The sequence below is a fragment of the Leucoraja erinacea genome, chromosome 2 (genome assembly GCF_028641065.1).
Source record: "Leucoraja erinacea ecotype New England chromosome 2, Leri_hhj_1, whole genome shotgun sequence".
Lineage (NCBI taxonomy): Eukaryota > Metazoa > Chordata > Chondrichthyes > Rajiformes > Rajidae > Leucoraja > Leucoraja erinaceus.
This window is the reverse complement of record NC_073378.1, coordinates 73,874,180-73,898,792: the sequence shown is the minus strand read 5'-3', so window position 1 is coordinate 73,898,792 and position 24,613 is coordinate 73,874,180. Positions and strand designations below refer to the sequence as shown.

Genomic DNA, 24,613 nt, shown 5'->3' with positions numbered 1-24,613 from the left:
AAATGAATGGAAAATTGCCAATATTACCCCGGGTGCACAAGAAGGGGGTAAAGCAGAATATTGGGAAGTATAGGCCGGTTAGTCTGTCTTGAGTAGTTGGTAAGATTTTAGTCCATTATAAAGGATGAGGTTACGAGTACTTAGAAGTTCACGATAAAATAGGCTGGTCAGCATGGATTTGTGAAGTAAATAGCAGGACAGACAAAGGAGAGCCAGCAGATGTTGCTTACTTAGATTTTCAGAAAGCCTTTGATAAGGTGCCACATGTGAGGAAGATGAGAGCCCACAGTATCAAAGGGCATATACTAACATGGATAGCAGGTTGGCTGGATGGCAGAAGACAAAGAGTGGCAATAAAGGGGGCTTTTTCTGGTTGACTGCCAGTGACTAATGAAGTTCCACAAGGGTCAGTGTTGGGACCACTACTCTTCACGTTGTATATTAATGATTCCTTCCTCGTGGTCACCCACCTTCTTTCTTCCTGGACCTTTGGTAGTCCGATAAACAATTCTCCACTACTGGTGTCTATTCCCTATCATTAAGCCAATTCTATAATCATTTAGCTAGCTGTCCCTGGTTCCATGTGTTCTAATCTTCTAGAGCAACCAACCTTGGAGAACGATATCAAAGGACTTGTTGGAGTCCATATAGACCACATCTGCCACCATCAATCTTCTCGGTTGTTTCTTCAAAGAATTTAGTCAAATCTGTGACATGTGATCTTTCACACACAACAGTGCTGACTATCCCTAATTAATACTTGAATTAGTAATTTACTTAAACTTTTTTTGCAGCTGTCATATAGTAACCAGTACTTACCTTGGAGGCAACTCACAGATTTGATTGTGACGGATGTCCAAGACCTCCAGCTTTTTAACTTCACACACCCATTCAGGCAAGCTGTCCAGTTTGTTTCTGTATGTGCAAAGCAATGTAAATACAGTCAATTACAGTTAATTAACAACAGCCTCTTTATATTTAAGAACTACAACCAGCATTCCAATATCTTATATAACATTAATTATCTATACATGCAGATATAGAGCTCTCTCGTGACTTTTGGAGTAATACAGTGCCCTCAATTATGTTTGTGACAAAGATCCATCATTTATTTATTTGCCTCTGTACTCCACAATTTGAGATTTGTAACAGGACATGTGGTTAAAGTGCACATTGTCAGATTTTAATAAAGGCCATTTTTATACATTTTGGTTTTACGATGCATAAATTACAGCAGTGTTTATACATAGTCCCCCCATTTCAGGGCACCATAATGTTTGGGACACAGCAATGTCATGTAAATGAAAGTACAGGTGCACAACCTTTTATCCGGAGTTCCGGAAACCGAAAAGCTCCGAAAACCGGATATTTTTTCCAGGATGTCGTCTGCACACCAAAGCTCGCGTTTGGCGCCAAACTTGACCCGAAACGACCCACGGTCAACCCAGGTCTGTACTACTGTAGCGGCTGCCTCCTTCCCGGAGACCGGGGAGACACATAAACATCTGTAAATCGTTGCTTAAATGTTAGTCAGTTAGTTTGGAGGGCTTTTATGGGAGGGGGGGGGGGGCGATCATTTGCCAAAAAATCGGTGGTGGGCCTACATCGTACTAACAATTTAGTACGCAAGTTATTTCAAAGCTAATGTCAAAACAGTAATACAACCGCCGTTCCTCCAGTTCCTGATGTAAAAATATAAGATTTATTTCTGACAGGCTATACAGATTAAACATATATGGGTGATTCTTTACTAAGTGTCTACTTTTAAATTTCTGGAAACCCGAAAATAAAACTTTAATGTTGTTTCACATAGATGAACATCTCTACTATGGGAAAAATATGTTTGACGCAATCTTTTAGAGAATTTAATTTTTTTTTCCACTTCTTTTTCCATTGCATTCAGTCATATCCATCATATTTTTATGATGAACAACACTGCAAAATATAACTGATTTAAGAATATAAAATCAAATTTTTGTCGCAGTCTTTCAAATTATAGAGTATCTTCCTCAAATAAACCACCAAAAAAAAGACTTATTCAGTCTAACGCATTGATTTTAAACCTTTGTAACAGTTTCCTGCCGAAAAAAGTGGTGATTTTCAGCAAGAATGGTAACCTTCACATAGCTTTTCACCAAATTCCTCTAAAACAATATTAACTTCAGATGAATAGGCAGAAGCATTCTGTTTATTTATCAATTACAATTGATAATTATGGTCATTGTATTATTTTACACATTATGAGCATAAAATACTCATGTGATGGATATGACTCAGCATGGTGGAGATGATCAAGTTTGGGAGCGTCATGTAATGGAGATGACTAAAACTATATTTAGGGCTACGGTTCGGGCTAGGGTTGGGGCTAAGGCTGGGGCTAGGGTTGGGGTTGGGGTTGGGGCTAGGATTAGGGTTGGGGTTGGGGCTAGGATTAGGGTTGGGGCTGGGGTCACTTAACCCCGATCACCAGCTCCAGCTCCAGCCGGACACAAAGCCCCATTGCAGCTGTCGCATCTTCCCGTGACCCGATGTCCCTCTCCGCGCCCAGTCCTCTTCAATCCTTGTTCTCCGGTGTCAATGTTTCAAGACTCTTTGATAGAGCTACATGTACTGCTGTGTGTTTCTGATATTTTGTGTTTCATTTCAGATTTCCAAATGTCTGCAATTTTTTGATTTACAAATCACCTACCTTGAAACATCCATAAAAGTAAGATTGTTGGGGTCTGGATATACATCAATATATACAAGTTCTGAAATCAAGAATAAGTTTTGTTAGTAATGACAATGAGTATTATTAAGCGATAACAAGTTTATTGTACTTTATATTTTAACATATATATTTCTAAATTAATCTTACAGTCTTTCTGAAGTACACGTCTCCCTGCAGATCACACTTTCCTCGGTATTGTACCGATGCTCTAATCTACCACAAATTGCAAATATAAGTACAACATTCATTCAAATTACCAAAATGAATATCACACAAATTACTTTAAACAATCTTCATCATCAAAATCTATCGTCTTTTAATTCCTTCACAAGAGAAATATGAATTAGGGGAGACTTTATCTGGGGATAGCAAATCATTTATGTATTTATGCAGAGTGACAAAGTAATTTTGAATTCATGTGTGCCTTGCTTACAACATTGATTTAAGAAATTATTGATTATTTTTTATTATGTTAGTGCTTCCCAAACTTAGCCTTAATTGATAAGAGAACAAATTGAATATAGAACAGTACAGCACAGTAGACCCTTCAGCCCACATTGTCTTTGCCGAACATGATGCCATGACCAATTCTTATCTGCCTGCACATAATCCACATCGCTTCATTTCCTGCATATCCTTGTGCCAACCCAAAAGTCTCAAGTGCCACTGTCACATCTGTCTCCACTACCACCCCAGTAGCATGTTCCAGGCACTCACCACTTCCAGTGTTAAAAACTTGCCTTGCACATCGCCTTTAAACTGTGCCTATGCTTAATCTATCCTATCTATGCCTCTTGTAATTATATACTACTATCACGTCTCCTCTGAACCTCCAACGTTCCAGAGGAAACAATCCAAGTCTGCACAACATCTTCTTGTAGCTAATACCCACGAACCTGGGCATCATTTAGTAAAGAGATTGAAAGATTCTGCAGAAATCAACTCATGATGCCCAGACAAGCATATTACGTACTACGTACTGATCTAATTGGGTTAGTTTACAACGTAGCGATAACCAAAACCAAGATCACAATAATTATGCAAGATTTCAGGATTTGACATGCACTATCCACACAATGTGAACTAATTAGACGTTCATTCATAGAGGCCCATGGCGACCCAAATTCATCTACATCACCCAAGCTGAATGATCATCCTATTATGACTTCGAATGAGATATCCTATTAGTAGAAACACTATATAAGACATAAGTACAGATCTTTAGCATCCCAATTTGCATCACTGACATCAGTTTAAAAAAAACAGTAGCATCTTTTGCACTCCTGCCTGTACAGTTGGCTGCCCTCATAGTCTGTTCATGGAGCCACAAGGCAGCATAATCTCCCTTCAATCAGGTTCAGAAGCTTGTCTGAACCCAAAACAGATTAAGGCAGGCATAAACATGACAATCTCCTGGGAAACATGGGGTCCTAGAAGAAAAGTTAGTAGTTTCCTTTAAGCTTCTGATTTTAAATTGACTTCTGGTATGTGCATATGAGCTTTTTATCTTATTAAATGTAAATAAAATGTTCAGGTTTTTTAAATTTTAAGTATATTTTCCACAACCTGTGTATTAGTGAATGTGAAAGAGGTTCAAAAATAATGAACACCTCAACCACACTGACAGTATGGACATTTCATCAGTTGAGAAGGCTGATTTTTGCTGCCCATCAGAGTTGTTTTGGTGATTCTGCTGGCTGTATTAAGAACAGATTCGCTGAGCCATGCCAAAACACTGGCAGCTGAATAGCATGTTGCAGACCATGTTCAAACAAAAGGCATGGCACACAGCTGGTAGCTGACAATTTTGGATTAAATAAAAATCAGCCCCATAATTTTGTTCCCTTAATAATTATTTTGCAAGCTAACAAAAACATTTTAATTCAATTAAAATCGTAAGTGCAGCATAGGTAATATAAACTTACCATTTGAAGCAGCATAAAGAGTCTTCAGAAAATATCCACTGGCTTTAAGACTAGTTAGTTGGTTTCGTTCACAATGTAATACCTCAATGTTATGAAATATCATGCTATCAAGCGCACGCAGTTTATTGTCACGTAGATCCAGATGTGTGATGTGTGGCAGGGAATCTGCATCTGATACCTCCAACTTGCCAATGCGATTGAGTCTAATTTCAAATAGATAACATTAAAACTATTTTTTCAAAGAAAATTTGAATTTGTCAAATGGTTATTCCTACATTTGAAGTATTACCTAAAATAAAACTACTTATGTAGTCCTGTTAACACTAAAATTGGCTGTAAAGCGGGCAATGAAGATGGTTATATAAGATTACAACAAGATCTTAATCAAACAGGCAATGGATTGAGAAATGACAGATGTAAATTAATTCAGATAAATGTAAGGTGTTGCATTTTGGTAAGCCATACCAAGGCAGGATTTACACAGTAATTGATGCCCTTCGGTTGTTGTAGAACAAAGAGGCTTTGAGTCTAGACACATGGTTTCATGTGCTTCTCACGCCCGAGTTGCGGGGTTGAAAACGACCAGGAGCGGGGCCTGACATTGCCCGGCGCGGCTTTAACGGCCGCGGGACTTGCCATCGCCCGCCGGGGGCTCCAACATTAAGACTCGGAGCAGGGCCTTACATTGCCAGCGCGGCCTTTGCGGCCGCGGGACTTACCATCACCTGCCAGGGGCTTTAACATCGGGAGAGGATGGAGAGCAGGGAAGAGACAAGACTTTGCCTTCCATCACAGTGAGGAGGAGACTGTGTTAATGACAATAAAGTATCTATATCTATCTATCTATCTATCTATCTATCTATCTATCTATCTATCTATCTATCTATCTATCTATCTATCTATCTATCTATCTATCTATCTATCTATCTATCTATCTATCTATCTATCTATCTATCTATCTATCTATCTATCTATCTATCTATCTATCTATCTATCTATCTATCTATCTATCTATCTATCTTGTCTTATATAATTGGTTCTTTTTGCTGCCAAAGGGACCAAAAGAGGGAAATTAGCTATTGGCTATAATCTTTCATATTTACATGTAAATGTTCATCAATATGCACTGTCCCTGTTTAAATAAAAATTCTAAAAAAAAACAAAATGAAGGTGGTGACAAAGTTGGACAGTGTGGTGAAGAAGGTGTTTGGCATGCTTGCCTTCGTCATTGCCTGTACATGATGCTAGCAAGGCCGCAGTTGTAGTACTGTGCACAATGATACCATTAAACTGGAAAGGGTGCAAAAAAGTTTTGCAAGGATGTTACCAGGTCTAGAGGATTTAGGTTACAAAGAGAAGCTGGATAAATTGGGTCTTTTTTCTATGGTGGGGGTGTTAGCCTATAGAAGTTTATAAAATCATGAGGGCCATAAATACGCTGAATAGCAAATCTGCTTTCCCACGTGAGTGGAATCTGAAATGAGGGGGCATAGTTTAAAGGTGAGAGGGGAAATATCTAAATGGGACTTTAGTGGGAACTTTTTGCACACGACAGATATGGAACAAGCTGCCAGAAGTTGGTACGATTACAAAGGATACAAAGGACATTTATTATCACATACACCAATTGGTGTAGTGAAATTTGACTAGCCATTGCAGCACACAAATAAAGATAAGACACAACATCAAATAATTTAACAGTAAACACAAAAACATCCCCCCACAATGGTTCCCACTGTGGGGGAAGGCATCAAAAGTCTAGTCCTGTCCCCTGTTCACCCATAGTCGGGCCTAGTGAGGTCTCTGCAGTCGCCACTACGGCAGCCCTATGCTTCAGGTCTTCTCGCCGGATGATGGAGTTCTGGCGTCGGGTGAACACTCTCAGCGGCTCGGAGTGTCTGGAGCGGCCGCTTCCTCCCTGGAGACTGTGGCTCCCGAAGTCCACGGGCCGCGCTGGTCGGAGCTCCGACTCTGGCGACCTCGTCGTGAGATCCCAGGCTCCACGGTTTTTAAAGCTCAGCACCGCCCGCGGCTGGAAGCTCCACAGACCGCAGCTCCGCGATGTTGGAGTCAGCGGGCACAGCACTCCAGAGCCCACCGCATGGCGAACCGGGTAAGTCATCGCCCGCTCCACGATGGTGCTTTAGAGCTGCGCCACCACCGAAGCTGAAGTCCTGGCCAGGTCCCGGCAGGAAAACGCCGCTCCAGTCTGCCCGTAGGCCGCGAGGAAAGGGCGAAAACACGGCTCGGAGAAAAGCTGCATCTCCGACCAGGTAGGGATTGAGAAAAATAGTTTCCACCTTTCCCCCCTCACCCCCACATAAAAAGACTAAAATACCTCCAACACAAACACTTTTAACTAACTAAAAATTTAAAAAAGGGTGAAAAGACTAACAGCTGCTGGCAGGGCAGCCAAACTCGACTGCGCTCCCTACGCCCCTTGTATTATGACAAATACAAGACACTTGAACAGATAAATGGATAGGAGAAGTTAGAAGGTTATGGGCCAGGCACAGGCAAGTGGGATTGACTTGGTTGGGCAATTTGGTTGGCATGGACTAGTTAGGATTAACTCCATGACTCGACACAAATCAGTTGCATTTAAAAGGTTGTATTCAGTGTCTCAATGTACAACTACTATATACGTGCACTGTGTCCAATATGCTTATCTAAGAGGTCTGTACGTGATTATGTATAATGATACATGTACTGAACTGTATACAAAAATGAAATTCACTGTGACAATAAAGTACCATTGAACCATTGAAAAGAGTAACAGGCAACAAAATCTATTAAATGTTGAAGAAATACACAAAATTATTTCAAAAGACTGAGAAATAAATGCTAATAAATGCAGACATTGAAATGACATGATGTAGGAAACAACTCGATTTACTTGGTAAGAAAGGTCGACATTGAAAAGGTGAAATATGGATGTAAAAGCAAATAGTCAGCTTCCTATAACTGTATAGAAAATAAACCATTCCCTCTTAAGAGTGACCTGAAGTTGCACAGAAGCAGACCCATCTCTACACAAGGTATGCACCATCCCATTGAGCAAATGGTATGAAAAATGCAACCAACTTCCCTCAATGTTTTCTTCTCTAAACCTGAATATATGGAAGGTTTTGCTTTGCTGGTTTCAGTTATGATTAACAAGAAAAACTCTGTTTCAACATAGAACGCATAATAGTATATAAAATATGGAACAGTACAACAAAGTTACAGGCCCTTTGGCACACAATGTATTTGCCGAACATGATTCCAAGTTAAAGTAATAGCCTCTGCCTGCACATGATCCATATTCCTGCATATCCATGTTTCTATCTAAAAGTATTTTAAATGCCTCTGCCATATCTGCTACCACAACCACCCGTGCCAGCGCATTCCAGGCAGTCACCACTGTCTGAGTAAAATATTTGCCCCACTCATTTCCTTTAAACTTCTGAACAAGGGTCCCGAACCGAAATGTCATCTATTCCTTTTCTCCAGAGATGCTGCCTGATCCGCTGTGTTACTCCAGCATTTTGTATCTATCCTTTAAGCTTTGCCTGTCTCACCTCAAAGCTATGCCCTCTTGCCTTTGGCAATTCCACCTTGGGAGAAAGGTTCTGACCGTCTCCTCTATCTATACCTCTCATAATTTTATATTTCCATCAGCTCTCCCCTAATCTTCTGACGTTCCAGAGAATACAATCCATGTTTGTCCAACCAGTAAACAACTCCCACATGCCAAATATGGACTTACTCAATAACAGCTGCTCCCAATATACTCTCCCTTGCTCTTCCCTAAAAATGTTGCAATCTTAAAACTTATGGAGATGATCCCAAAATGCTTTTCCACTTAAACGGCAGTCACCTGGCCAAGCTCAGGCCCCAATACCAGGTCAGTATGGCCCTTCCATGAGTTGGATTATTATCATACTGTTCTGCCCGTCCAACCCAAGCATAGATGGCAAGACATTTATGCTGGAACAAAAATCAAAACTGTCTGGATCTTATGTATATCATTAACATATCAAAATGTCCAAAGATGCTTCATGGGTTTGTCACCAATTAGAGATTTCTCACCAAATGACTTAAGGTGGTATTATGGTAGCTGACCAAATGATCAGCCAAAGGGTTAGAGTATTTAAAAATATGTAAACATGTTTAGGAGGGGGGGGGGGGAGATTTTGGAATTTGGGGTCAAGGCAGTTGTTATAGGCATAAGCATAATTAAAACTCGGAAGCTCAAGGTGCCAGAATTCGAGAAATGCAAAGAACTCAAAGCCCTTTAAGGTGAGATTGGAGATATGGCCAGCATCATGGTGGGGATTGAAAACAATGGTGCTAATTCTTTGGAGTGCACACATTGCTTGACAGTCAAACAAGGTTACAAACATTGGACACAGAGTACTGGAGTTACTCAGAGTGTCAAATGGCATCTCTGGCTAACATGGATGGTTGACATTTCCAGTTGGAATCCTTCTTCAGACTCTGAAGAAATCCAGAGTTGTTCAGTTCAGTTCAGTTTCAGTTTTGTTTATTGTCACATGTACCGAGGTAGTGAAAAGCTTTTGTTGCGTGCTAACCAGTCAGCAGAAAGACAATGCATGATTACAATTGAGCCATGTAGTGTATCGATGCATGATAAGGGAATAACGTTTAGTGCAAGGTAAAGCCAGTCCCACTGAGTTGGACCAGTACTTTGTGTTCTACGCAAGATACCAGCAGTTCCCTGTCTACAGAGTTACAAATATGATGTTGATAGCAGCAGGAATGAGTTTATTCTATATAGTGAAATAATGGAGAAACTGGTGTATATAAAACATTTCTTTAAATCCTTATTTATCCTTGATTCGCCTTGACCCATCTCCAGCATTCAATGCAATTAAATACACCATTCATCTCCTCTAATGTTCAGTTTGGAAGAACTAGGCCTGCCCATCTTGTGTTCTTCCCTCTCCTTCTTCCCTCTCCTTCTGCATGGTGACCTATGGAGTTCCCTGAGGAACTCCCTTTGACATTGTGCTACCTAGCATCCACAGTCTGCTCATCAACAATATCATCCAAAAACATTTTCACATGTAGGCTGATAATGCACTGCTTATATTGCCAATCTATTTCTCACTAATGGATTACCTCAATACCTTCCTGTCTCCGATTTGGCAAATGACTTGTCTAATTACTAAACACTGATCAACAGCAATTTTCTCCAACATTATAATGGTAAGTCAAAGCCACAGAAGGAAATAGCAAAGGTACACAAATGCTGGAGAAACTCAGCGGGTGCAGCAGTATCTATGGAGCGAAGGAGATAGGCAACGTTTCGGGCCGAAACCCTTCTTTAGACTGAAATAGCAAATTTACTGTAATGTCTAAGCAGCAGGTAGGGTATAGTTAAGAGAGTCAAGAGTGTTTTATTGTCATATGTACCAAAACTGAACAATTAAATTCTTACTTTCAGCAGCATAGCAGGTTTTTAAACATATATATAAAACCATGAAACCTGTAAAGAGAGCAAGTTGAATGCAGATAATATATCATCTTCTGAATGTTTCAGTTGAAAATTCCTCAACATTCGAATTTTGATAGAAAAACGAAAGTAATACTGAACGGCTTTATGGTACATTTTCTCATTCCACATTAATACATACAAATGATCCCAAATAGAGCTTTAATTTGATTCACAAAGTATTAACTATGTACAATAATACTTACTATATTTCATTGATAAACATGGGCCTTTAACAATGAAAGAATTATCAATGAAACTAGATATTTCTAACCTGTTGTAATCTAAAGTGAACCAGATCAGCCTATCCGACTAGTTCAGAGGAAACAAAAACATGCTTTTATTCATTATGAATCCAATACATTTGTAAGCCAAACACATTTGCAAAAGTAACTACCTTAAGTCCAGCTGTTTGATGTGAGACATTCTGCACAAACTATTCAGGCTCAGCATCTCCAAATAATTGCCTGCCATACAAAGTCTCTCCACAGCTGTCAGATCCTCCAGAACTACTGGAATGCTTGTGAACTCATTGAAGGAGAGGCCCAGGTAACTCAGTTGTTTCAGGTTCCCCAGCTCTGATGGGAGAGAATTGAGATGGTTGCCGTCCAGTAGAAATGTCTGCAGGCTATATTTCAGAACAGTAGAGAAAAATGGCATCAATTTATCAATCATCAAAGCTCATTAGAGGCTCTTGCAATGCAAAGTTTTCCTATTGACTTGTCAACAGCAACATACAAAGTCAATGTGCAATAAATTCTTGCTTATTTAAAATCATTGTATATCACCAGATCTGGATACTTACTTATCCATGCTGCCAACTGTTGTTGGAATAAATTGGAGAGCATTGCAGGAAAGGTTGAGCTCTGATAGAGTTGGAATATCACAAACAGCTAAAGGGAATTCTCCCATGTGGTTATTTGACAAATTTAAACTTTTCAGCTTCATGAACCTGCAGGATAAATGTATGAAGGTGTTTAATGTTAAATTGTATCAGCAAGTTGGCATTAAAAGAACAGCGCAAAGAGTAAAGCAAAAGTATGATCATTAATCAAAACTTTATTTGCAAGTCATTATAAAAAGCTCTCACTTAAACTTAGGCAGCCTATCTGGCCCTGGTGTAATAGGTAGCTAGTGTGGTCAAGAAAGCTGTTATTGGCTTTCATCAGTCACGGTATTGAGTATAGAAGTTGGGATGTTATGTTACAATTGCACAACACATAGGTGAGACCACATTTGGATTATTGTGTTCAGTTTTCGTCACCCTGTTATAGGAAGGATATCATTAAGCTGGGGTTCTGAGAAGGTTTATGAAGATATTGCTATGACTTGAGGGCCTGAGCTCCAGGGAGAGGTTGGAGAGGTTGGACAGGCTGAGACTTTTTTCAATGGACCACAGGAGGATAAAGGGTAATTTTATAGAGGTGTATATAAATCATGAGAGGAATAGACAGGGTGCATGCACAAAGTCTTTCACCCAGATAAGAGGAATCAAGAAGCAGAGGACACGGGTTTAAAGTGAGGGGGGAAAGGTTTAAGGTGAGATGGGAAAGATTTAATAGAAACCTGAGGGACACCATTTTTACTCAGAGGGTGATAGGTATATAACGAGCTGTCAGAAGAGGTAGTTGAAGCAGGTACTACAACAACATTTAAAAGGCAACAGACATAAAAAGGTGTAGTAACTCAGTGGGTTAGACAGCATCTCTGGAGAAAAGGAATAGGTGACGTCTCGGGTCAAGACCCTTCTTCAGATTGAGAGCCAGTCTCCCCTGACTCTCAGTCTGAAAAAGGGCCTCGACCCAAAAGGTCACCTATTCCTTTTCTCCCGAGATGCTGTCGGACCTGCAGAGTTACTCCAGCTTTTTGTGTCTACCTTTGGTTTAAACCAGCATCTGCAGTTCCTTCTTAAACATTTAAAAGACATTTGGACCTGTACATGGATAGGAATGGTTTAGAGGGATATTGGCCAAACACAGTCAGGACTAGCGTAGATGGGTTATCTCAAGACAAATTCTGCCCGAGGGCCTGTTTCTGTGCTGACTATGACTATATATTTTAGTTTACTTTAGTTTAGTTTTGAGATACAGCATGAAAACAGGCTCTTCGGCCCACCGAGTCCGCGCCGTCCAATGATCATCTGTAGACTAGTTCTATCCTACACACTATGGATAATTTACAGAATCCAATTAACCAACAAACCTGCACATATTTGGAATATCAGAGGAAACCGGAGCACCCGGTCCCACACGGTCACGGGATGAAAGTACAAACTCCATACTTGTATTCAGGATCGAACCCGGGTCTCTGGCGCTGTGAGGCATCAACTCTACCATTGCTCCTTTGCAGTTTAAGTAGGAGTGATTAATATTAATAATCATTACTTTAGAAGACAGATGACCACCCCTGAAGAAGGGTCTCAGCCCAAAACGTCACCCATTCCTTCTCTCCAGAGATGCTGCCTGTCCCACTGAGTTACTCCAGCATTTTGTATCTACCTTCGGTGTAAACCAGAATCTGCAGTTCTTTCCTGCACCCTTGATTTTAAAGCAGGTCAGCAAAGAAAACTTGGTGTTTACTAGTTTTGGAGGTAAATACCCAAGACATTGTGGCAGCAATAGGAATAAATCCCACTGTAAGGAGGAGCAAGAGCAGTGAGGTGGAGGAACAGTTTGACAATTGTTGGAAGGAACCCTCTCCAAAAAGCTTGCATATGAATACAAGTTTAGGATGGATTTAATGTGTGCCATAACCAGCCACTCAAAGCACTTCATGATGGTAGATGCCGAGGCTTCAGTTGTTGCGGGTGGGACAGTGGCACAGCTGGTGGAGCTCCTGCCTCAGCACCAGTGATGTGCCTGTAAATTGTCCCAAGTGTGTGGGGAGTGGGTATGTCGGATAACACTGAACTAGTATGAATGGGTGATCGATGATTGGCATGAACCCGGTGAGCTGAAAGACCCTTTTTTCATGCTGTATCTCTAAACTAAAATAAACTAAACTAAACTAAGTGAATCTACAAACTATATCTTTGTGCAAAGGATAAAAGTTTGGAACTCTTCAAATATTCCTTCTCTCCCCACATTCAGAAATGCTGTCATTAATTTAGCTCATTAAATATCAGGTTCACAATTACACAGTAATTGCAAGGCAATCATAGTGGCAATAAATATTGACCAGGACATTGAGGAATTCTCTTTTGCTTTTCGTTAAATTGTGTCAGGGGAGGAGAGCGGAGAGCGGGGAGGGGAGGGGGGGGGGGGGGGGGGGGGGGGGGGGGAGAGAAAGGGGGAGAGAAGGACAGGGGGGGGGGGGGGGGAAGATGGGCAGAGGAGAGGGGGTGAGTGAGAGGTGGGGGAGAGGGGGGGGGGGGAGAGAGGCCGGGAGAGAGAGAGAGGAGGGGAGGAGGAGGGGCGGGTTAATCTCCGGCAGAGTCTTGAATGAGGGAGCAGGGAGGGGGGGGGGGGGGGGGGGGGGGAGGAGGCCGGGCGAGAGAGAGACCGGGGAGGGGGGAGAGGGGAGGAGGGGGGGCCGGGTTCATCTCCGGCAGAGTCTTGAGCAGGGAGCGGGTTTGAATAACGGGGGGGCGGGAGGGAGAGAGGTGGGGGGGGAAAGAAAGAAGAGGGGGGGAGAGAGAGAGGGGGGGGAAGTGTGAGGGTGGGAGAGAGAGAGAGAGAGAGAGAGAGAGAGAGCGAGAGGGAGGGAGAGAGAGAGGGGGGGGGAGGGAGAGAAGGGGGGGGTGGAGAAGGGAGGGGGGGGGGGAGCCGAGTCGCGAGCGTGCGTCGACCAAACGCTCAGCAGTTCTCGGGAGCTGTCGGGTACAGGGCCGGACCCCAGCCAAGCCGCGAGCAGACGGCAGGCAGGCAGATCCATTATGACGTCATCAGCGAAAAACAGGCTTTTTGATTTCAAAGTTAACCATATAACCATATAACAATTACAGCACGGAAACAGGCCATCTCGGCCCTACAAGTCCATGCCGAACAAATTTTTTTCCCCTTAGTCCCACCTGCCTGCACTTGTACAATAACCCTCCATTCATCCATATGCCTATCTCGGGAGATACTGTCGCCTCCACCACTACACTGGGAGCGGACCCCCACCACTCTCTGCGTAAAGAAGTTCCCCCTCAAATTACCCCTAAACTTCTGTCCCTTAATTCTGAAGTCAGGGAAAAGCAGATCAACTCTGTCTATGACGTCATCAGCGAAAAACCTCTATCAGGCTTTTCTGCGCTCCAGAGAATAAAGACCTTTTCAAATCAACCAAGTTTGATCGGATTTGTGAAGATTTTCATTAATAACTCAAGAAATAAAGAACAACATTTTCAGATAAGGCGATTTCGGACTACAGGTGCAAATCTCAAACCGAATATTTTAAAAAGTTACCGTTAGCACGTTGATTTTTCGAGAAGATGTGACAACACACAAACAAATAAATACACATACGCACTCACACACACACATACATCCACATACAAGATCACAGTTTTATAGTTATAAGGATAAGGATAGCACTATGGAATGAATACCTAGTCCAATTTGACCTCAACCAATATGTTATCGATCCATCATGAACATAATTCTCTTGCAAAGGGAAAGAACAAAATTACACAGATGTACAGCAGAATGAAGATTCTATCTTATAAGCACATAAGCAGTCACATCCTTTTTGTCAAAATCTGTAAATTTTATTTAAGATGGATTTCTCTCCTTCATCATTCCCTTTTTCAAATTACTATCTCGAGTTCATATAAACTCTGCTTCTCTTCAAGCAGCATGTAAGAATGACACTGGTTTGAACTTGTTGGAGACAGATACGTAGCATTAGAAAGGTGTCAGAAATCAAGATTTAGTAGGAATGAGAGAATGTATTAGCTGTCTCAATAAATTCTCACATTTACATAAGTGATACATTCTCAAATGAAATATAAACAAATACAATGCTCATATTCCTTATTCATTGTCAGTTCTGCTCTTTCAACTATTCTTCAGATGCTTACAAAAAATAGAGATGGAACCAGATCTATTGTGATATTTTTTACAGATTTTTATCCAATGTTTCCCTCTGATTCATTAGTGTACAATGTGAGTGAAAATTATTGTACTAAAATGATATGGAAACTGGAAAAGGCTATGGAAAATATCTGTTAAGAAACCATATAATTCACTGTAGACTACTAAATCTTCTTCCAGCAGATAATATAATCAATTTCTGTTTCTCACCAGTTGTATAAAGGACAGTTTTTTTTAATGTGCGCTCTTACTCACAACCATAAAAACAGGACCTCCATGTACCATCTATATCACAAGAGAAGCTAAGAAATGTATTGTGAAAGAAAGTCTCTTCAAGAGCGAAGAGCTTGCTAAAAAAATGCTTTAGTATACAGCCTGCTTTATAGATGGTTTGGAATCAGTATTGGTTTATTTTCATCATGTGTACCAAGATACAATGAAAATACAGTGAAAAGTGATTACAGTGAATATAGTGAGTCTGAAAAAGGATCTTGACCCAAAACGTCACCCATTCCTTCGCTCCAGAGATGCTGCCTGTCCCACTGAGTTACTCCAGCATTTTGTGTCTACAGCGAAAACTGTTGTATTTTGAATTAAATGCTTTCCATTCAAATATTTCAGCAAAAAAGAAACTGGTCTGTTCTTGATCTGAAACGCTTTCTAGCCATTTTCCTCCACAGATGCTGCCTGACCTGCTGTGTTCCTCTCCTGGGCTGTTTTTTCCTAAAAATTCCAACTTCTACAGTCTCTTACGTCTCCATCCAAATAATTTATCATATTTGAGCACGAATAAATATTTGAAAGATTGCTTGAAAGATGGCAGATGTGCAGGAGTGGGTGCCGTCTGTGTATGGCAGCCTGCCCGCAGTCCGTCTCTTCACCTTTTTTTTATTTTAAGTCCTGTTAAAAAATGTTAGTTGGAGGTCTTTTATGTGGTGGGTGGGGGAAAGGGGGAAACTTTATTTCTTAGTCCCCAAGCTGGTCGGAGAGGCAGCATCCCTCCGAGCTGCTTCTTCGCCCCGTCCTCGCGGCCTACCATCGAGAATGGAGCGGCGTTTCCTGTCGGGACCGGCCGGGACTACCGCTTCGGCGGCGGTGGTGCAGCGCTGGGATACCAACATGGAGTGGGCGATGCCTTACCGGGTCGTCGTGCGGTAAGCTCCAGAGCGCTGTGGCTGTCGACTCCCAACATCACGGAGCTGTAGCTGTGGGCGTCCGGCCTCCGGCGGCGCTGGATTTGGAGCGCCACGGAGCCTGGGATCGAGTTCGCCGGGGTCGGAGCTCCAACCGGCGCGGCCTGAGGACTACGAGTTCCCCGGTCTCCGGGGAGGAGGCAGCCGCTCCAGACTTTCCAAGCCGCTGAGGAATGTTTCACCCGACGCCGGAGTTCCATCTTCACGGCAAGAGGGCCCTGAAAAATCATCGGACTGGCTGCAAGGCCACAAATGGGCCCCGACTCGGGTGTTTCACAGAGGAAAAGGACTGGTGCCTTTCCCCACGGTGGAAATGTTTGATTCTGCTGTGGGGGGACGTTTGTGTTGAACTCTATAATGTGTTGTGTCCATTTCCTTTATTTTTTTAACCTTTTTCTATGGTTTGTATGGAAACCTATTATCTATTTTATGTAAAGCACTTTGGTGTCAATGCGAGTTGACTTAAAACGTGCTATATAAATAAAACTTACTTACTTACTTACAAGACCAGTCTTGGAAAATAAAAAAAGTTACCTTTGAAGGTCACTCAGTCCTCCATTTGTTCCAGGTTCTGAATTCTGCTTGAGAAAATTCTGTTTCAGGTTCAAATGAGTAAGATCCTGGCTATAGAAGAGATTGTTTGGGAGAGTTTCCAAGCTGCAACACGATAAATCAACTGAGCTAATTCGCTGGGATACAATCTGAAAGAATAAAATGAGCAAAGTTTTTCCATTTCTCCACACAATATCTTCTGAGATCAAATGTTATTACAAAATTCTCAAATAGATGAGCTATTAATTATTTCTAACAAAGGCTCGATAAATGATGCGTGGAAAATACAATTAAAATCAAAGAGACATTTAACTGCATATAAGCTGAGAATAACAAATTCATGAACAGTTATGGTACATATGAATAAAGGTAAAAATAATTAACAATTATTTCAGCTATTTCTTGTTACAAATGTTGAGTCATTACATTCTAGGGGGCAGGCATTTGGTCTAATGAATCCATGCTACCTTACATAGAGCATTCTATTTAGGCCTCCTCTCCATTTCATCCCTGCAGCTCATTATTTTCCCTCAAATTCCTTTCCAATCTGATTTTGGTTCCCCCACCTTTACAAATAATGAGTTTCATATCGTTTTCACTGTCTATGTAAAAATCTTCTTCCTTAAATCCCCTATGTCTTTTCCCTTTACTTCAAATCTGAAGCAGAAATATGATGCATTCGATGCTTATACATAACAATTAGTTCTAATGCAAGCCAAGGCAATTCACCCAGGAACCCAGGATGCACATCACGAGGAACTGGTGATTTCTGTGAACTGCAGCTAGTCATTCCAGAATATAGAATCTATCTAGAATCTTAGTTATATCTTCCTTAGCTAAAACTCCACCAACCTCTATCTTTAATGAAAACTACTAATTTAGTACCTCTGCCTTCATGAGGAAATCATTTTTGATCTCTGACTGGTTTAATTTCTCCTTTAACACCCCTTTTCTTGTTTTCATGATATTTTGCATTCTCTTTTATTTGTGTTAGTATTTTGTCACACTGTTTGCAAGTTCCATTCCGGTTTAATTCTCACTTGTGTTAACAACTTGAGATGAATCAATTACTTTCTTTCCTGCACTATTTTACTTCCTGTCTTATTGGTCATTTACCTTTCCCTTATCCCTCCTGGAAATATTTCTAGACTACAGTGGTAACATGTTCACTTTAAAGACTATACACTATATAATTACAATTTTGCCAGCCAAACTTTACTTCTAACTTACTTCTGTTCATATCTCATTGAAATTGGCCCTTCTCCCATTGAACAAATTTACAATACATTGGTTTATATCATTTTCTATTGCCATTCTAAGCTTCATATTATTATTGTTACTTCCTGCTCTGCATGGAATTGTTAATTCCAAAGACATACAGGTTTGTAGGTTAATTGGTATAATTGTAAATTGTCCCTAGAGTGTGTAGGATTGTGTTAGCGTGCGGGGATTGCTGGTCGGCTTGGACTCAGTGGGCTGAAGGGCCTGTTTTTGAGCTGTATTTCTAAACTAGACTAAACTAAACCAATGCCGCCCTTTTCATTTGACTAGAAACCTACTGATCAAGAAAGTAGGTTTCCCTCGATGTACCTCAGAACCTCTAGTTCTTCTTTTTACCCCATGTATTTACTGTCCTAGACTATACCCGATAGCCTGTCATGTATTCCTATTGTAGGTTTTGTGCACCTCTGTAACTTCCCTGCAAATTTACATCTTAATATCCTTCCCACCAGATGCTGACCTGTAGAATGGTGCCAGTGGTGTAATTGCACTTCTTTCTAAGAAGAGAGATTCTGCTCTTGTTAGTTTCATGACATCCTTTGTCTCCAACAATGTATTTTTCTTAACCTATTCTATCACTCCCTGCTTTCTTCTCCGAACTTTCCTGAATGCCTTTTTATTCAGAAATATTTAGAACCCATTTCTGACTTTTATTGTATGTTAGGTCCACGTTACCTTTATGATATCGTAACTCCATGTGGTTAATTGCAGTGGCAGCGCACAAAATTTAGTCACTACCTCAACTGCTATTTTTGAAAAAACATCCCATGTTTGATGAAAGTAGGCTTTTTTTTGTATTTCTCTTCATTGCTTGAGGCATTATTCAGAGCTTATAGCCGATCCTTATTGATTTGCCAACCAGTGGAATGTATTATTCACTATTTACGCTCTGAAAATTTAATCCAGTTTTCGAATCTTTTGGGAGATTATTAAAAATTGGTACCCAAAAGTATGATTGAAAGGGTAAATTTTGAGGAGGAGAGTGAAGTTAATGACTGCATTCTCATCTTTGATGCCAAATTAGCTTAAATTAGCTTAAAGGGCCTGTCTCACTTGGGCGTCATTTGTGAATCCCAAAATCCTTGGGCACTGCGCGCGACCGCTCGTCACTGCCTACATCACCACGCACGCGTAATGCACGCCATGCGAACACCACGACGTGCGCGTCATGCGTCGTGACGCGTAAATGATGTCGCATACATGACGTGCAAATGACGCCCGAGTGGGACAGGCCCTTAAGGCTCTCCATGCAAAGACAAAGCAGAAGCAGGGAAGATGCAACAAAGCAGGCTAACTTTGTTGGAACTGAGAGATAAATCAACACGGAGAGCTGAAAGGACTGCATTGCAGGAAGCTGTTTCAGAAAGATTTGTAGACAACAGAAAGGGCTGATGTTTTTGTGTTGGATGATGGGGATTATCAGTTTAGTTAGGAGTGCGAAGGAAACAGGATTGGGTTCTAGTATAGGATGTGAATAATAATTTCCATATGCTCCTGTAGACAGATGAGAATGATAAATACAGTCATGCCAAGACAGCGGTCAGATTTAACTTGCTTTGCCCATCCCTTCCTGCCAAGAGAGAGAACCAAGAGTTGCATTTACAATTCAGATTCTCCTTAAATGTAATCTATGAGAACTATCGTTGATGCCAAATGTAGGTGCTTTACTGCAACCCCTGCCCCTTTTAATTCTCCTCAGTGGCCAATTAACTGCATCTAAAACGTGCCTGTCAAAGGTGCAACTAGACCTGACTTGTTCCCACAAAAGGCAAAAAAAAACTTCCACTGTTATTTTTATTAAAAGCTACTCTATTACCACACACTACAGCTTGAAATACAAAACTGGTGAGTGAACTTTGGTAATCTTTTACAAACAAAAAATAAATAAACATATCAGTGGAATTTGCCAGAAGCAAATAAACAAGTTTCAAGAAACTTTTCTGGTGGTTCGCTGCTGTGCCTAAATTATAGTTCAATCTTGAATCACAGCATGCAGTATGCAAAAAGTGGCTTACTTTCTTGCCAAAAGCAATAATTAGAAACACACAGTTTGGCACAAGGCTAAAGACACACCCACACCTCGACTCACCTTTGAAGCCTGCCGTAGCCAGCGTAAATATTCTGGGAAAATGTCAAAACTGATGTAGTAGGTTTGACCCTGTGGACCTGATGAACTGAAAGCCAAACAGTGCTGGTACTTTTTCACTTCTTCCACCTATGCAAAACAAAAATCAAATTTTCTAGTGGCACACTTTATACACCATCTCAGAATATTTCCAAAAATGTTGTAGATCATCTGTCGTCCTGAGATCTATGGCTGGCTGTCTGCCTATCCCTGAACCATGATATTCTTTTTTGGATGGTTCCATGTTCAGTCTCTCACTGGGAGCCAGGGAAGCATTGTGCAGCCCAATGCCTTTCTTGGGCTTTCTCTGCTAGCACTGACATCTGGTGAGACCATGCTTCGAAAACCATCCACTTGTTGAAAATAAATTAAACGACAAAAGAAACTCTAAAGAAGATTTAATTCATTATTAAAATTAAATAATACTGATTGCCTTATCCCAGAAATTTTTTTTTTCATTTTCTCTGGAAGCTCAGTGTGTAAATTGGCATTTCCTTATTGGATCCACGAGAAGACAACCAGTTTTTAGAGTTATCAAGCATTGAAACAGGCCTTTTGGTCCAACGCCCATGCCAACCAAGGTGCGATCTGAGTTAGTTTTATTTGCCTGTGATTGGCCCATATCCCTCTTAACCTTTCCTATCCATGTATTTGGCCAAAATTATTTTAAAAGTTATAATAGTACCTGCCTCTATCACTTCCTCTGGTAACGTTCCATATACCAATTAACCGTCATTTGAAAAATCTTCCCTTCCTGAACCCTTTAATTCTTTCCCATCTTAAACCTATGCCCACTATTATACTGGTTTTGTTGAAAAGTGCTATATAAATAAACATTATTATTATTATTATTATTAGACCTCTCTATCCTGGGAAAAAAAGACCGTGACTATTCACCTTATCAATGCCCCTCATGGTTTTATAAACCTCTATACGTGACACCTCAGCCTCATTCACTCCAGGGAAACAGTTCCAGCCTATCCTTATATCTCAAAACCCAGCAAAATGCTTGTGAATCTTTATTACACTCTCTTTAGGTAATTACATCCTTCCTATTGTATGGCTATCAGAACTGCCTATAATACTTGAGGTGTAGTCTCACCAACACTGATGAAGGCAAGTGTGACATACGTCTTGTTCACCACCCTGTTTAACTCTCTCACCACTTTCAGGCAGCCATGTACCTTAACCATGAGGTCTCCGTTCCACAGCATTCCCCAGGCCCTTGCACTCATGTCCTAGTTTAACTTCCCAAAATACATTGCACTTGTTCTATTTGTCTGCCATTCCTTTTGCCCACTTTCCCAGTGGACCTAGATTCTGCTGTAATCTTTCAAATTTTAGATAAACTCAGCTAAGTGTTCTCGCTGTCAACCCACACCATCAATTTTTTGGTGACATCTGCATACATATTAGTCATGCCATCTACTTTTTCATCCAATTTGTTAATATACAAACTTCAGAGGACCCAACACCAATCTCTGCTGCACACCATTGGTCACAGGCTTCTAAAAAACAAGCCTCCACTATCATCTCTGACTCCTTCTACCAAGCTAGTTTTGTATCCAATGGGCTGTCTCACTCTGGATGCCATGTGCTCTAACCTTCCAGACCAGTCTACAACACAGGATCTTGTCAATGGCCTTGCTGATGTCCAGGGAAACGATGACTACCATCCTGTTCCTAATCAATGCGCTCATTCAGCTCTTCAAAACCCAAATTTGTGAAGCACAAATTCTCATGCACAAAGTCTTGCTGACTATTCCTAATCAGTCCTTGCCTTTCCAAATACAGATAGAATGTGGAACTGCACATCACAGGAACAGGCCCTTCACACAACAATGTATGCACAAAACATGATGCCCACATAAACAAATCTCATCTGCCTGCACAAGGTCCATATCCCCCCTATTCCCTGCATATGCCTATCTTAAAGTCTCCCTGGTGTACCTGCAATGCCACTACCACATCTGGAACCTGTCTCTCAGAATCCCCTGCAGTAACTTATCCATCACCAATGAAAGGCTCACTGACCTGTAGTTCCCTAGCTTGCCCTTGCAGCCCAACATAATTAAAGACAAAGCATTAGTCACCTTCCAGTACCTCACCCTTGGCTTGGCCCCAGCAATTTTTTTACTTTGCCTCCCAGTGTCCTGCGATATACTTTGCTGGTCCCAGGGATTTACCCAGCTGAAGGGCCAAATGACCTACTCATGCACCTATTGTCTATTGTCTATTTATGTGATTTAAAACTCCAACACCTCCTCTTTTGAAATGATGATATATTTCTGGACATTATTGTTCCCTTCCCTGAACTCGCTAGCTTTTCCATGTCCTTCTCCACCAATGGTGTTGATAAGGGTCAGAGCTGTAAGTTGATGAGGATGGAGCTGTAGTTTGATGAGTGGAGCATCTGTCCTATTAGTTGCTGCTGAACTACATCCATAGTCGGACAGATGATTTGCAGAATTATTCCATAGAACAATCCCAATTGCAGAAAAACAAATAATTATGGGAGCAATAGGTACGATAACAGGAGACCTTCCATTCATTAACTGAAAAGTATTTTGAAATCTTGAATGGTAACACATACCTTCTTCAAGGTTGGCAGAGGAGCGGCAGGTGAAGGAGCGAATGCGGAAGTTAAAGCCTTCAACAGCAAATAAAATTAGGGCTTGCTCTGGCGGAGCGGTGATGCATGATTTTCCCTTCGTAAATCCATGCTGACTCGGACCGATCCTGTTACTGCTATCCAAATGTGCCGCTATTTCATCTTTTATGATTGACTCCAGCATCTTCCCCACCACCGGTATCAGGCTAACTGGTCTATATTTCCCTGTTTTCTCTCTCTCGCCTTTCTTAAAAAGTGGGATAACATTAGCTACCCTTAGCTACCCTCCAACCCACAGGAACTGATCCTGAGGATGGCGTGTACGTGAACTTTCAGAAAACCTTTGATAAGGTCCCATATAGGAGATTGGTGGGCAAAATTAGAATACATGCTATTGGGGGTAGGGTGCTGACATGGATAGAAAAATGGTTGGCAGACAGGAATAAAAGAGTAGGGATAAACGGGTCCCTTTCAGAATGGCAGGCAGTGACTAGTGGGGTGCCACAAGGCTCGGTGCTGGGACCGCAGTTATTTACAATATACATTAATGATACATTAAAAGTAACATTAGCAAATTTGCAGATGACACATAGCTGGGTGGCAGTGTGAACTGTGAGGAGGATGCTATGAGGATGCAGGGTGGCTTGGGCAGGTTGGGTGAGTGGGAAGATGCGTGGCAGATGGAGTTTAATGTGGATAAATGTGAGGTTATCCACTTTGGTGGCAAGAACGGGAAGGCACGTTATTATCTGAATGGTGTCAAGTTAGGAAAAGGGGAAGTTCAACGAGATCTGGATGTCCTTGTACATCAGTTACTGAAAGTAGGCATGCAGGTACAGCAAGCAGGCAGTGAAGAAAGCTAATGGCATGAGGAGTATCGGAGCAAAGAGGTCCTTCTGCAGTTGTACAGGTCCCTGGTGAGACCACACCTTGAGTATTGTGTGCAGTTTTGGTCTCCAAATTTGAGGAAGGACATTCTTGCTATTGTGGGAATGCAGCGTAGGTTCACGAGGTTAATTCCCGGGATGGTTGGACTTTCTTACGTTCAAAGAATGGAGCGACTGGGCTGGTATAGGGGATGAGAGGGGATCGTATTGAAACATATAAAATATAAGGTTATGATCATTTATTTAAAATTTGAATGAATTCCTAAACGCTCACTTAAAAGGTATGAATGTTGTTTGGCTCAATAAGTGGAGAAATATTAAATAGATAAGAAAATGAATAAATAGAAGAAACATTGGTAGACTTCGTTTTTCACAAAGGTAGCGTACCTTTGCAAAATATTTGTTCTATTACTAAATATATTTAGTGAAGACCGAAATAAGCTCACAATAGTCTCTACTTCATAAAGTTGCTTTCATCAGTACCACTAAATAATAAATAAAAACATTAAATTGCTTTTACAATGCAAATGTCATTCATGTATTCCAGAAATAAGTATTGCCACAATACCTTTCCCCCAATCAAAGGCAGAACATGCATTTTTCCAGAGTGGCATTCTTTCACAGATGAAACTATCAAACAAGTTCCGCACAGAATAACCTGACGTCTGGTCCACTTGTGAAGCTGCATTTTCCCCTTTCGAACATTGAACAACCCACTCAGCTGGATTCGCTCCAAGTGCTCAATGGTGTACGGTTTTCCTGGAATGCAAATAAAACAATTACCCAAATGCCTAGGAAAAAAAATTATCAGCTGCTA

General features: G+C 41.2%; 1 protein-coding gene across 1 annotated transcript in view; it reads right to left on the bottom strand.

Moving 5' to 3' along the window:
• Positions 1 to 24,613, bottom strand: part of LOC129711113 (PH domain leucine-rich repeat-containing protein phosphatase 1-like) — a 140,859-nt gene that overhangs the window by 33,976 nt on the left and 82,270 nt on the right. The window contains exons 2-9 of the mRNA XM_055658521.1: positions 24,365 to 24,555; positions 20,263 to 20,388; positions 16,875 to 17,041; positions 10,938 to 11,084; positions 10,530 to 10,760; positions 4,636 to 4,838; positions 2,690 to 2,750; positions 820 to 915 (exon numbers count right to left, since the gene is read on the bottom strand). Of these exons, the coding sequence (XP_055514496.1) occupies positions 820 to 915; positions 2,690 to 2,750; positions 4,636 to 4,838; positions 10,530 to 10,760; positions 10,938 to 11,084; positions 16,875 to 17,041; positions 20,263 to 20,388; positions 24,365 to 24,555 (1,222 nt within the window). The remainder of the gene's footprint in view (positions 1 to 819; positions 916 to 2,689; positions 2,751 to 4,635; positions 4,839 to 10,529; positions 10,761 to 10,937; positions 11,085 to 16,874; positions 17,042 to 20,262; positions 20,389 to 24,364; positions 24,556 to 24,613) is intronic.